General features: G+C 36.4%; 1 protein-coding gene across 2 annotated transcripts in view; it reads left to right on the top strand.

Moving 5' to 3' along the window:
* The window catches only part of LOC132110481 (lysosomal cobalamin transport escort protein LMBD1), a 71,758-nt gene that overhangs the window by 47,885 nt on the left and 8,698 nt on the right, over positions 1–15,175 (top strand). For both annotated transcript variants that reach the window (XM_059517120.1, XM_059517121.1), the window contains exons 10-14: positions 222–286; positions 645–747; positions 2,771–2,875; positions 3,819–3,968; positions 5,996–6,077. In XM_059517120.1, the coding sequence (XP_059373103.1) occupies positions 222–286; positions 645–747; positions 2,771–2,875; positions 3,819–3,968; positions 5,996–6,077 (505 nt within the window). The remainder of the gene's footprint in view (positions 1–221; positions 287–644; positions 748–2,770; positions 2,876–3,818; positions 3,969–5,995; positions 6,078–15,175) is intronic.

Genomic DNA, 15,175 nt, shown 5'->3' on the forward strand with positions numbered 1-15,175 from the left:
TACAACAAAATTCCATCTGAAATAAATGCTGTGTTCTATTCATTAAAAAATATTATCAAGGTTTCAAAAATATATATTTCTGTGTGTGTGTATTTTCTATGGTTGTGCCTTTTGGGGGCCTTTTGGGGATATTCCACTATTCCTTAAAATAAAGTTACCAAACTCTTAAAAGCAGTTTGTCCAACCCTTTGGTAACTTTTTCCCTTATTTTGTCTTGTCAGATCTTGCTCGGGGTCTTCTTCATCCTGGTGGCCCTTTTGTTCTTCGTGACCTTGTTTATCTCCAAGTAAGTTCCATCAACCTGCACAAAATACTTAATATATAGCTTATAACTTATATAGAAATAACTTTCCTACATACACACGTTCACATGTTTCCAACAAATGACTCACCCCATTGAAATGCGTCCCCTCAGAGCACAGTGCATTTGAGCGACACTTTGATTCAGTGCAGGAGTAACCATAAATCTGTTGTTATTGTGCACACACATTCATCAAAACCTGCAGCGGTGTAAATTGGCTCACACTTACAATAATGTACCATCATTCTATAGCAAACCATGGAGAACTGTAGTTAATGATGTTTTTAATTCAGTCTCTAATGTGATGATACTGTTAGTGTTAAATGTGTTTGTCTTGTTGCAGTCTGGATAAGGCTTTACATTCAGCTGGCATCAGCACTGGATTTATCATCTTTGGGACCAACCTAACCAACCCTCTCAATGAGCTTCTGCTGGCACTGCAACCGGTGAGCAGCATTCTCTTTTTCTTTTGTCTCAGAATCACATTAGGTTTGAGTCCCCGACATGAGTGCTGGTGACACTTGTGTGCAACCAGAGTTGTGTAATGACTCGGGAGGAGAAGGTACCAGAAAGCATTGTTCGCTTTGGTTTTATTACAAAACTTAGTAGCAGAATAACACTGGCTTGCGACTGTCATAAGAAATGTGAAGAATGAGATCTGCTCACTGTAGACAATTTCTGCCAAGAAAAGCAGCATTACTCTCTAATTGGCAAGTGTACACTGTCAATCAAAAGTTTGGACACACCTGCTCATTCATTATTTTTGCTATTTTTAATGTTTAAAGCTTCATATTTGAATGACAAACTATAAAATAGCAAAAATGCAAGTATGATATTTATGTAGTGGCCAATAAATGTTAAATAAACGTCAATAAGGGCTTCATGAGATGCTTTTAAAGCAGTATTGAAGCGTTTCTTTGTTGGCTGCTTTTCTTCTCCAACTTTTTATTGATTAATAATAACTATAAGAATTCAAAACTTAGTTTTCTAAAGAAATTCATACACTACCATTTCCACTTTCATCTGAAAGTGTATGAGCAAAAGCTGGCAGATCAAAAGGTTTTTACCATAATGAAAAACATAAATTTACTCAAACATTTTTGGCAGGCAGTGTACATCATCAATAGCAGTTTACTTCCTCTAATTAGGCTGTATTGCTTGAGCGTAAAACATTCTCAAAGACTAAATTCGTAGTGGGTAGATTTGAATGCAGGATCAATTTGTATGGACAGTGAAGCCCAACATTATTTTTCAACATATTCCTCACTCTTTTTTTTCACAATCAGATTTTAAGCTCATTTTAGTGTGTATCTGAGATTCATAACGCTTGTCAGTTGTAGATTTAGGTTCATTTGTGTTTGCATTTATGTATCTTAGCTGCTTAAAACAAACCAGGAAATGTGATGACACTGCACAGCAATCTGCAAAGTTTGACAATGTCCAAATCGTTGAAATATAAAAGACCCTGAACAGTTTATCGTTCTGTCTGCAGTCTGTGGCCGCTTGCCGCATAAAAAGATGTGATGACCTCTGAATTAAGAGCTATTTATGAATCAGAAATAAGCGTGCTTTACATATTTAGTGCTTTTGGAAGAGATTTCAAATCCTTCAATATACTTCAAGTAGCAGTGTGATCAGTTTCCATGTGCTTGAGTAAAATATGATCATTTGTTTCACTCGCTACTTAAGATGGCTTGATTAAACCAAATTGTTCAGGAATCCAGGAATCCATTGATTTCTGCAATTAGGCCAAGTGAAAAGGAAAAAAGAAAAGTAATTTGCAAAAGCATAAGACATGCAGGCCGGAGAATTATTGCTCATGCTTCAAGAAACATTTCTAATTTGTACTTCACTGACCATATTCCGTCTGCGATATGAGGCCAACAGGTAAGTTCCGTGTGTGTTTTGCTCATTTCAGCTCCAGTGGAGTTATGGAGGACAAGCTGCCAACGGAAGAGGCATTGCTGTTTCTACGAGCCAACAGCTCTTCCAAGAACAGGAGGATCATTTTTAGCTTGACTTTCAAACAGTCTCGCCGTGTACTTCCTGTGGCTCTTTTGAGATGAAATGCATTGAAAATAGTCAGGATTGCTGAAAGATCGCTTCAGAGTTGTGGAGCGATACATCTCTAGCACAGGAGTGACAGTATTTTAGGCCACCGCTGAGAGTGTATATATATATATATATATATAACTTTTGTGCCTCCAGCATTGTTTGGTTTGTGAAACATGCATCACTAACTCTGAAAACCACTCTGGTACGGAAAGAAAAAGGCATTGAAAGTGCGCAACACTGTTATGGCCTTCCTGCCATCTTCATTGTCAGGGTAATGGTTCTTTGGTTGACACTAAGGCCTGAAAAGAGTGTGTTGTGTGTAGATGAATAGAGACTGCATGGTAGCCCTGGTGAATGGCTGAAATAGATCAAGATGTCATGCAAAACTGGTTGATTTTTCACTTCTTTCTTCAGGTTTTTCCACTGGACTATGTTCTCATCACCATCATCACTATGTACTTTGTCTTCACTTCCATGGCCGGGATCCGTAACATGGGGATTTGGTTCTTCTGGATACGGGTGAGACACAACAGTCTCTCACCTGCTTTATTAAGCATTTTAATGCTGGCATGAGTATTGTTGTACTGGATTTGTATGATTAAATTTGGCCATTTAGTTTGCATAGGCTAAATGTATGTACACTATGACTGCAAAAACTTCCTCTTTTTTTCCTAACAGTTTTTTTTTTATACTATTAAATAAGTTATATGCTGATTTGTGTTTATATAAAAATTCAGTTCATAATATTTTATATAATACATATTTAACATTAAAAAACACTCAATTAATTTTTTCTACAAGATTTTAATAAAATAATAATTTCATATAATATATCAACAATAAATATGGTGTATATTAAACCATATGCAGTACTTGTCAAACGTTTGGTAAAGTTATGTTTTTTAAACATTTTTTAATTAGATATTTTATGCTCACCAAGGCACCATTTATGTGCTAAAAACTGAGTAAAAAGTGTAATATTGTGAAATAGTTTATTTATTTAAAATAACTCTTTTCTATTTTAATATATTTTACATTTTTATTTGTTCCTGTGATGCAAAACTTAATTTTCAGCATCATTATTTAAGTCTTGTCACATGATCCTTCAGAAATCATTCTAATGTGCTGATTTGCTGTACTGTATATAAAAACAGAAGAAAAAAATATTGATGACAAAAAAATTCATCATATTTTTTATATGTAAAATACAAATAATAATACTTGGTTTTGCATTACAAATACAAACCCAACATAAAATATTGGGCAAGGATTGTGTAGCAGACACCTCTATGTTTTTAAAGATTCAATTTTTGCAGCTCTGCTATACAGTATATATCCTTGTTTTTGTTGCTCTTAATGCAACATTATTTGTATAAAGTAATTCTGTGGTTCAGAGTACTGTACACTCGTAGTATTTGGTCAAATTAGTAATATAAGGATGTTTTTGTTTCTTTTTGTGAAGCTGTATAAGATCAGGCCTCAGAGAACCCAACCTCAGGCCCTCCTCTTCCTCTGCATGATCCTCCTCCTCATCGTCCTCCACACCAGCTACATGATCTACAGTCTGGCCCCGCAATACGTCATGTACGGCAGCCAGAAATACCTGCTGCAGGTGAGATGTGGGTTTGTTTGTGTAACAGTCAATCCCCTGTGCCGCACGGCATCAGGATTACAGGATTACAGCTGTCGTATCCTGAGCAAACAGGGCCCACGCCGGTGACATAAGTATGTAATGATCAACCCTTTACAAAGCAAGTGTTTGAAAGCCTTTCAAAACCTTATCTCCTGACTCCCTTCAAAACCCATTAAAGGCCTTCCTGCATCTGTTATGTATTGCTTTTTTCTTCTTCGAATGTCTGTACATTCATATGAGGTTTGACCTGATCATATTAAGTGTGAAAACTTGCCTGCATGTTCCTTACCGTGAATCTATACCATCTTTCTATATGTAGCCTAGCAACTGCTTATCAACTATTGGCACAAAATCTGGCCAGGTTATTCTAGCCAAGATCCACCCACTCAGACCTAGATGGGATGCCTTTGAATAGACTTTGTTTTTATGTGCTAACTTAAACCACAGTGATAGAATATCATGAACAAAAAAACTCATCAGAAAGTTAGATAAACCCCGCCAGTCTAAGTTGACATGGCAATTGTCAGTCAGCGCTTGCCATTTTCATCCACACAATGCATCAGGTGGTCACTGAACAGACTGTGAGCGATCCGTGGCTGAAACTGACAAACTCTTCATCAATCAAATCAGATTTCTCTTCACTTTCTGGAAGGGCAGGCATTCTGCAGTGCTTTCCGGTGGTGCATTTTATCCCATTTGATTACATCCAAAAGTTATGCTGCCTTTACATAATACAAGCTCAAATGAAGAGTAATTTGCTGTGAGGCTGACAAGCTGTCAGAAGGCTGATGGGGCAAATCGTCTTCTGAGAACAGAGAAGGAAGAACAGCTCGCGGCAAGATCGAACCTGTTCTACTCAGTAAACATCACAACATGTGTTGAAATCTGACCAATTACACCCATCCTTCACCCCTCTGCAGCGTTAGATATAAATACTGAAATAAGCATAAATGAAATGCATATCTTAAAGGGTTGTGCACCATGCAGAATTGAATTTAGGGAGCTTTTTAAATTCCAATTAAATCCCTGAATTGGAATTGATGTAGCAAACAGGATACAGAATTGGAATTTAAATCGGAATGGTAGGAAGAGTAATTTACAGCAGTTCCAGTTCCATTTAAGCGCAGATCCAGGAAATTTGTGGTAGAAAACAGTAGTTTGCATTAGATTTGGGTTTGTGAAGAACTGTTTTTTTTTTTTTTTTTTCTCAATTCTATGCAATTCTATGCTCGTAAGATTCCTCAAAGAAGAAATATTAGTCACTGGTGAAACATCTGCAATAATATAATAAAATATATATTGTGTAAATAGCACATATACATTTTAGTATCTTAATATACTAGAAATATAAATCGTGCATAATGCAACAAGGACTGTGTATTAAGAGAGTTAATAGTCACTTTTAAATTTGTGCAGTAATAAATGAAGTCTTTCAGTATGAATATGATTTCTATATAATTACAAATAATTATTAGACTCATAATTACACCTAGATAGTTCATGTATGTACTTTTAACAAATAGGTTTACTTATTTCATCATCCAGCATAAAGAGCAATGCATTATTTCGAAGCACATGGAATGTGTAATTCAAACTGTAATTGTATTTCTGAACACATTCCCATAATGTAATAACCAAAATATAGTCAGTCTGCCAATTATAATTAGTACGTGTCAAATGAAATTATGCAGAATGAGTCTTTTTTTTTTGCTTTGCTTTTTTATCAGTATTCTTGTACGAATGTTGTTTATACTCACTCTAGTCTGCGGGGGGTTTTTTGCACTAGTTTACTGAAGGAAACTATGTCAGTTGGGTTCAATTATGAATCAAGTCTTTAAAATGACTTAACTTTGCTCAACTGCTTATTAGGTGAACATGAACAGTGTTCAAGTCCTTACATATGCTTATGTAAAAAACTTATGCATATTTCTTATGTTTAACTTGCATGCATTAAGAGTCCTGTTCCATAGATCAGATTGGGCTTATAGTTTTTTGTTTGTCCTCAGACCCCTCTGCCCACAGCAGACCCATCACAAGGCAATCATTCCACTGCTGTCACTAAGATATGTGACGCGGATGCTCCTGAAGGTAAGACTCATTCTTTATCACCCACAGAATAACCAACCTGAATTGATTATGCTTCACCATTACATAAGGAATGGTTAGTGAAGAGTTTTAAAGAGGTGATATCATGGAAAATATATAATATATGTTTTGACTTTGAAGATTAGATTTGTTTTTTTGTTTTTTTTTGCCTGCAAATACACCATTAATAACAGAGGTCATTTACATATGGGGGTGTTCAATGTACAGTAGCAAAAACATCCTGTTAAATTCTAAGGGTCTGAGATGCATTTTTCGTGCAAGTGGTCTTTACTAACATTGTATAGTAAGTGGACTCCAGGAAAAAGTATTGCCCTCTTTGGGCAAAAGTATTGAGTCTTTGGCTGTGGAGCGCAACTGTGACTGCCCACATTTTTCAAAATATATAGTACTGTTTAAAAGTTTGGGGCCAGTAATGTTCAAAAGTTTGTGGTCTTTTTTGAAAGAAATTAATACTTTTATGTGGCAGTAAAAGTCAAAAGTGGCAGTAACCTCTTTATATATTTTTTTATATTTCAAAATTTCAGATAACAGCTTTTTCTTTTGAACTATTTATAAAATAATCTAAAAAAAATCTCGTATGGTTTGTACAAAAAAATATTGCATATTGCAATATTCTTGAGCACAAAACCAACACATTAGAATGATTTCTGAAGAATCATGTGACACTGAAGATTCAGCTTTGACATCTTATGAATATATTAAAAATATGTAAAAATGTTTGTGTAACAATATTTCACAATAGTACTATTTTTACTGTATTTTTGATCAAATAAGTGCATACTTGATAGCATGAGAGACTTTTTAAATAATCTTACTGACCCCAAACCTTTTAAAAGTGTTGTATATGCCTGTAAACTTGATCTAAACATCGTGAATTTCACAACTGAATCAAAACTCATAAAACTATAATGTATAAATATAAAAGCAGTATATTAAGTTTGTATTCATTTATTTATAGTACCAAGTAGTTTGAGAGGCTCAGTTACATCCTTCTCAGTGCTTCATGGGAGTGAATCTCTTTTGCCACGATTTATGTTTTCATGGTAGCACCAATTGGTGTCTTCAGAATTATGGGTAGTTTAGTTCTTCACTGGGAATTTTGCAATTAAACTCGACTGAAATCTTACATGCGCATACATCAACCATTAACAACCTCAGAGCTCATAGTAGGTCTGTTTTTATGTCTATAGGTCTATATGTTATTTTTGTGCATCAGTTTCTCTGTGGAGAAAATGAACAGGGTTTTTTTTACTTCTGGAACCATACTGCACAGCTCTATTCGCATCCATTATATATACAACAATCTGATATTTACTTGTTCTTTTCTGAACTGTTTGTTCTCTCGATTACAGTGCTGGCCATGCAGATACAAGTTTGACTATATATCAGTCGCTCCCCGATCCAAACAGTTCTAAATATTTATTTGTATGTCAGTTATGAAGAGATGAGCAGAGTACTCCGTAAATAGAACGAAATGGATTTTGCAGAGGACAGTTTGAAGAAGCAGTAGCTATTAATGATGCTAGATGTGAGGTGACATCGTAAACCAGCAGGAGTCAGACTCAGAATCTGAATAGGAGATCAAAATAGTTTCAGGTGTGACGGACCATTGGTTTTTTTGCACTGCTGTATCTGAATGTATCTAAATGTTTGGTTTTGTGTGCTCAGTCAATGAGGAAAGACTGTAAATAGTCTTGATTATACAAAGATATGAAGTTAGATGTCATGCCTATAGTACATGACCCTTGCAGCTTTTCTCTGTGTTCATTGCGAAAGGGTGAGACGGCAAATAGAAGTCTGTCGGAGGGAGATCTACATTAATTAAATTGCTGTAAAATTAGTGGTTTAAACCAGCAAAAGTGTTAATTACGATATATAAGGTTAATTGCCACCATACATTTGCAGTTAATTGCAGATAGATCTGTGTGTTTTGAGTGCGCAGTGCACAGTGAGGAATCTAATTCAACATATTATAGATACTGCTCTCAGAGATTTTATTCTCATGATGGTAGAAGAGAATAAAGGTGACTTAAAATACTAAATGATGTTGGGATTTATTGTAAAAGCTTTGATTTAGTGTTTTAACAGCGTGAAATCATGCTCTGCATTGTGATGAGTGATTTTAAGCTCTGTAACATTGTTAATTGTAATTTAATACCAGGTCTGTCTCCTTAGTTTGTTTTTGACACATTTTTTATGAGATCAACTTCAAAACCTGGGAAATAGAGGTATTACTTTATTCCGTAATGTCATGGTGGATTCAAATCCGATTGGTTATAGTTTTGATATACTGCCATCCAGCCTGAGTGTGCAGCCATGATACTGTTTTCTATCCAGAGGAGGGCACTCCAATATTACATTCCAGTCTCATTGGAGGATATTGGAATAATAATGAAATAAAATATATTAATATGCAATTGGATCAGTGAACCAAGAAGAAGTGGCCAATCTTCCTTAAGACGTGTCCCCCATCAGCTCTAACCTTTCTTAAAATACACCTCTCTATGCTGGGCTAAATTCCACCTGCTAATTGCTTCACATCCTCTTCAGGTCCTCGGATTGTGCCAGAATATCAGACTGACAGGCTAAGAAATTCTTCTGCTCTCCATTTTTATAGACAGCTATTAAAAAATCAGGTCATGTTAGAGCTGACTTCAGCCACAAACTGACTGTATTAGCTCGATTGTTTACATTTTCTGAAGAAAATGATCCAAACTCACTCTCATAGTGATAGGGGTGTTCTGAATGGTTTTAAGCGTGTTTCTATGCTGTTGCTAGGGTGTTCTAGGTGGTTGCTAATGTGTTCTGAAAGTTTTTTTTTGCATGTTTATGTGATATTGCTGGGGTTGTTGTTACGCACTATTGGTTTTAGCATGTTTCTGTATTGATTCCTAAGTAGTTGCTAGGTTGATTGCTGCATGAAAGCTATTTTGAATGGTTTTTGGCATATTTTGTGCTGTTTCTAGGGTGTTCTAAGTGGTTGCTAAGGTTAATTGTTTTTGGCATGGTTCTGTGCTGTTGCCACTGTGTTCTAGGTAGTTGCTAAGGTAAATTGTTTTTGGAATGTTTCTATGCAGTTTGTAGGATGTTCTAGTCGGTTGCTAAGGTGAATTGTTTTGATATGTTTGATATATTTATATGTTGTTGCTAGGGTGTTCAAGTCTTTGCTAAGATTACATTTTTTGGCATGTATTTTTGTATTAAATTTTTTTCTTGCAGATGCTAAAATGAATTGTTTTTGGCATGGTTCTTTGCTGTTGCTAGGGTGTTCTAAGCTGTTACTAAGGTGAATTTTTTTCCCCGCTGTTGCCAGGGTGATCTAGACTGTTGCTAAGGTGAAATGTTTCTGGCATGTTTCTGTGTTGTTGCTAGGATGTTCTTTGTGGTTTCTAAGCTAAATTGTTTTTGAAATGTTTCTACACTGTTGCTAAGGTGTTCTATGCAGTTGCTATGGTGAATGGTTTTTGGCATGGTAATTCTGTTGCTAGGGGGTTCTAGGTGGCTGCTAAGGTCAATTGTTTTTAGCATGTTTCTATGCTGTTGCTAGGGTATTCGAGCCAGTTACTACACAATTGCTGTGCAGTGTTCTGAATTGTTTGTCATATTTCTGGGCTGTTATGGCTCAGGTCCCTTCAGTGTAAGTAAATGCCACTCATTTTATCACCTGCCAGGTGAAAAGAAAAAGTTAGATTGCTCTGAACAGTAATAGCACACCTCTTCTCAACAAGCCACATGATTTGAAGTAGCATTCAAGTTCATAGCTGCGAATTGTATATGCTTTTCAAATCCTTAACCTTAGCTATGAGCAACAGTAATCATGATGTTTTTTTTCCTTAGCAGATACCTCTAATAACAAGATGACAAAAAAACAAACAAAAAAAACAAAACAACAGAAGTCAGTTGTGTTGCCTGCGTGAACAGTTCCCCATATGCCTCCTTTAAACAATGCTCTGTATCATAACCCAATTAAGTCTCTCAAAGCCAAAATGAGGCACTGTCTCGCACAATAGAGGATAAATCTGTGCAACAGAAGTTGCTCTGCGGGTCACCCAAAATTGATCCATCTCCAGTTGACTCACATTTTAGAACCAGCATAGTTTTAAGCCGTCTGCTTGCCAACCAGCACAGCCTCCCAATCTGTCTGTGTGGGTTTTGGCCTTTTCCTATCTGCGGTCAGTCAGCGGAGCCCAGTCATTGTGTTTCTGCCACCTACCTGTCATCAGCAAAATGCCTCATTACTGTTTTCAAATAGAACAGTGCAAGACAAGCTGTACATCGTCCATTAGCACGGGACTCTCTATTGCTTCACAGCGGGAGACGTGATTTCCATTTGCTTTTATTACAAGTGCTGTTCACTATCAGTATGAAATGGGGTTGTGGGTGGGTGGGGGGCAGGGGGGGCTGGTGCAATTAAAGGTTTTTGGCAATCTGTTGTTTTTGTTCTGGAGAATAGAAAGAGGCTAACAGTTTATTTTATCAGTCCAAAAAGGGACAGTTTTTGATCCTCTTGATGCCGTGAACTGGTCAGCTTGGTTGAGGAAGTCAGTGTAAACGATTGTTATTGTTGGCTTGATTTATGGCTGTATAGTGTCCTGCAGAGGTCATGTGAATTCTTGTCATCATTCAACAGTCACTTAGATGAAAGATAGTCCAATTGTAACAAATGAAGACTGCTTGATATTTGGGCTACTGTATGAATTAGTGTTCACTGAGTTCATGTTAATCATATACATATGATGGCTGGCTCTTTTTTAACAAATAGGGAATGGTTTGATCTCATTCCTTTTTAATGTAATTTTATTTTTTTTAACTATTGGATATGTTTAAGAAACTATTTATCTGTATCCCACATTTTGCACACCTGTCACTGCACAATTTCCCTTGTATGTAGCATGCATTCATCATGGCCAACCCTATATGTAGTCCAGATTACATAATCATATTCCAAAAATTAAATGCTTGTAATTAGGTGATATTATGCTCTAAAATATTCATAATCAGACTATAGTTACTATTTCATTGCTTACATGATTACATCATGTTTTTAATTTTTTTTTAAACATTTTAAGATTTAATTATTAGCTTTTCGTCGATTTATAAACCCCCACAGTTCATTTACAAGCATCAGTTTGCAAAAACCCTGATATAACGTAATGTTCAATGCACTTCATGTAGTTGATTACAAGAATGGAGTTAATTTTCTTTCTTTTTTGCTGTTTGTATATTTATATTGTCTTTTCTTTTTATATTAATATGATATAAGATTATCCTGTTCAGGTCCATTTGATAAACAAGTCAAAAGTAATCAAAAAGTAATCAGAAAAAAATTAAATGTATAAAAAAATTGTTTCAGACTCTGTTTTTGTATGTGTGTGCCTGCAACACAATTCAGCTCATTTTTGCCCCAGTGGTTTGGATGCTGATGGTCATAGTGTTTAATATGATGCTCATGAACACAAAAGTGTCCCTTGTTGAGCTCGTTTTTGTCTTAAAGAGAAATGAAGACTTCTCCTTTCTTCTTTTAAAGAGTAATAAATGACAAGCATGTTAAGACAGAGTGCCTCAAGTAACCGCTTAATTATTGTAATTGAATGAGTAATCAATTCAGCCCCTTCCCCAAGTCTCTCCAGACTCTACTCTCAGCATGTCGACTGTCACTTTGAGACCCTTGATGAGATGCTGATCTTCCTGGCCCTATGTCTGTTCGTCCTCTCGTAACTGTTGACCTGCAGCACAAAGCCGTCCTGCCAGCTGGCCTGTAGATGAAAGAATTGAATAATATCGACTTTTTCTTGCATTCCTTTTGTTGCCATTTTTCATCTGCAGTCCTCTCGCTCTGCCAGATCTTTCCCTCTTGTGCAGCAACCAGAGTCTTCTTATCACTCCGGAAGCTGCTCTGTCTTGCGTAACAGCCATTGCACAACCAGGCGTGAGTGGGAGGAAGTGTCAAGCAGGGAGAACACATGCGACAGTGAGGGCGCGGTATCCAGCCGAGAGCATCTCTCCCCGCAGGGCCCGACCCATGCTCTCGAACCCCGCCACTCTCATGCCTCAGGTCGACAGAGCAAGAGGCGAGTCCTGCTTCACAGAGCACAGCTTGGATTGGCAATAATGCCGGGGCTGGGTTGTCCTTCAAACTCCTGCAGGAAGTGCTTTGGGTTTGAGTGATGGAGAGTGTCAATTAGTGCCGGCCGGTATGATGGGATACACCGTGCGACGGCAGAAACGTGTCATCTGGTAGAGATTGTGCTGTGAGCTGGTAGATACTGTATATTTGTGTTGCTAGTTGTGTGTAGGACTGCTTTACGTTTTATTTTAACTTGAGAATGAAATATGGATAAATGTGAAAATACTGAGCATGACAAATATCCTAAACAAGTCAGAACGTGGTAGAACTTGCTATTATGGGGTGTTGTATTGAGAAATTAGTTGTGCATTATTATAGTTATTACACAGCTCTGTGGAATACTTGATTCTGATTGGTCAGTCGCGACATTCCGAGGTATGTTATCCCTGGATAACAACCGGTAAAAGCTAATAACACAGGCTCATCCGGGTGTTTAATTATGTCATCCTGGTATCGCGGACTCGCTCTCGTTTCATACAAACGCAGCTGCTGCCATTTTGCAACGATAGTTTTGCACGCTGTAATGGATTATAAGAGAACTAACAAACTAGTAAGGTTTTAAAACATTTTTGTCTTAATTCTTTTATTGCCTTAATTATTTTGTGGTGAAATGTTGTGGAATACTTGGTTTGCTTTCACCGTTTCGCTTAAATGTCCGTTTAGTTTGAATTTGCCGCTTGCTCACAACTGCTTTCTTCACGGAAGCTTTGAATTCAAATATTTCAACTCAAATCAATATTTTGCATCTAATTATTTACTTATGTGGCAAGTAGCCACAAGTAGCCCTCTGCTTCGCATTAGGGTCCTGATCACCCTGTCAGGGTTTATTCTTTGAGAATAACCAGCTGGATGTATATTATCCCTTACTTACATAAAACCAGCAGAAAAAAACATACATACATACTGATACCGTTATATAAAATTAGTCATGTTGTGATATAAGATTTCGGTCATACCGCCCACCATTAATGTCAATTAAACAGGCAGAATTTGAGTTCAAACCACTGCTGAAGTCATCTGAACTGTTGAAGGCATAGCTATGGAGTTCATTTGGCACAAGGCACTGCTTATGTCTTTATATGTTTTTTTTATGCATTCAACAGGCAACTGTATTATCATTTTCCTGATCTTTCTTATTTTCACCATCCTTTGTTTTTCGGATTTATTTTAGCTCCTGCATGTCTCTCTTCCTGTCTTTCTCTCTGCATTCATATTAATGATATTATATCAGTTTGTTTTAGTTCAGATATATGCAGTGTATCTGGATGATCAAGTGTTGTTGCCATAGCTACCATCCACCAAGTCACTTGCCAATAGATTCAGGAGCTGCAAATTAAAATGAAACTTGCAATGTTCTGCTCTCCCCTTTAGTCGGCCAGGCATACATTTTCTCATCCTGTCAGATTGATTTCTTACCGTGGCCTAATGATTGCATGATGCTCGTCTGGCTCTCAGCAAATGCACAGATGTGGTCTGTTTGGAAAAATATATCCTGCTGATTTTTAATGCACTTATCATAAGAGCTCCAAGCGCTGTTGAAACAACCAAGAAAATAAATAATAAAGATTTTAATATTTAGTCCTCTGTTAAATTATTAGCCATTTTCAGACACGCAAAAGCAAATTAAAATATACTTTAGTCTTACTGTGAAACTGAAAGGATCAGTTCTCTTCAAAAAAAAAAAAAAAAATCATTATCATGTTGTTATTCCAAACCTGTTTGAGTTTGTTTTTTATCTCCATGGAATAAAAATGAAGATGTTAGTTAAATGTTAATATTGCCCTTTTCCATACCGTGTTAATTATGTTTAGTTTGTCTGCCAAGCTCAGAAAAAGCACCATAATATTAATCCATATGACTTGTGAGTGAGGTATAGAGTCTTATAAAACGGATAGATCCGGTCCTTGATTCTGATTGGTTGAGCCGCGTTCGAATCTGTTGTAAATTCCTCTACAAACAGACACCTTTGTTTACTTCTGTGTGTTGCTCATCAACCACTTTGTTGGAACCACAACTGTTTCTGAGGAACTACATTGTTTGGTGGAAGAATACAGTTTTTTTATTTATAGCATTTTCACTATATTTGCTCTGTTTTATTCTGTGAAACCTTACTACAGTATGTATATGAAATAATCGTTTTATAAAAGCAATAAGCCCTGTGAAGCTGTGGGTCACAGTGAGCTTACTTCGCTTCGCGTTGTGCCTAACAACGCCCTTTAGCTGTTATAAATTCACTGTAAACCACGGCTTCTTGGGGCTTATTGCTTTATTTTCTAAATTTATACAAGAGTTGACTTCAGGCTTCAGGAGACTTGGAATATAGTATAGAAGTTCAACATTTCTAAGTGGTTTTTCATGAAAATATGACAGTGTTAGTGTTTTGGAATGACGTGAGATCGGTTCTGGTTTCTGGGTGATTAATTATTTTAAAATCCTTTAGCTTCATGCTTAAAGGAATATTTCACCCCAAAATGAAATATTGTCATCATTTATGCATGTCTAATTTTTTTTTTTTTTATTACGTAATGCATAGCATTATTCTCTGATAATATTCTCCTCTGCACTCAAATCTAATATATTTGTGAATTTCTGACATTTACACAGTAAAAAGTAAATCCAATTGATCAACTTTACCTGAGTAACTTTAATGTCATTTTACAGCATGCATTTGTTTTCTCATAAACCTCTCAGAACTTTAAGAAAATCATCTAATCCACTGTTTATTAAAATTTTCATTCACCAAAATCTGCTCATGCCTCAGTTTGACTGAAGGGAACAAAATCGGCACTTAAATCTCAAGCACGCCTGTGACATTTTAATATTTCAGCACATTGAATTGAGGGAATGTACCAATAAGTTAAATACAGTAAGTAATAAAAGTACCAAAAATTCCATGGTCCTGCTCTTTTTTTGGGCAAAGTTCCATGAAACTACCTGCTTTTTCATTGTATTT

This window comes from Carassius carassius, chromosome 30 (genome assembly GCF_963082965.1).
Source record: "Carassius carassius chromosome 30, fCarCar2.1, whole genome shotgun sequence".
NCBI classification, from domain to species: Eukaryota; Metazoa; Chordata; class Actinopteri; order Cypriniformes; family Cyprinidae; genus Carassius; species Carassius carassius.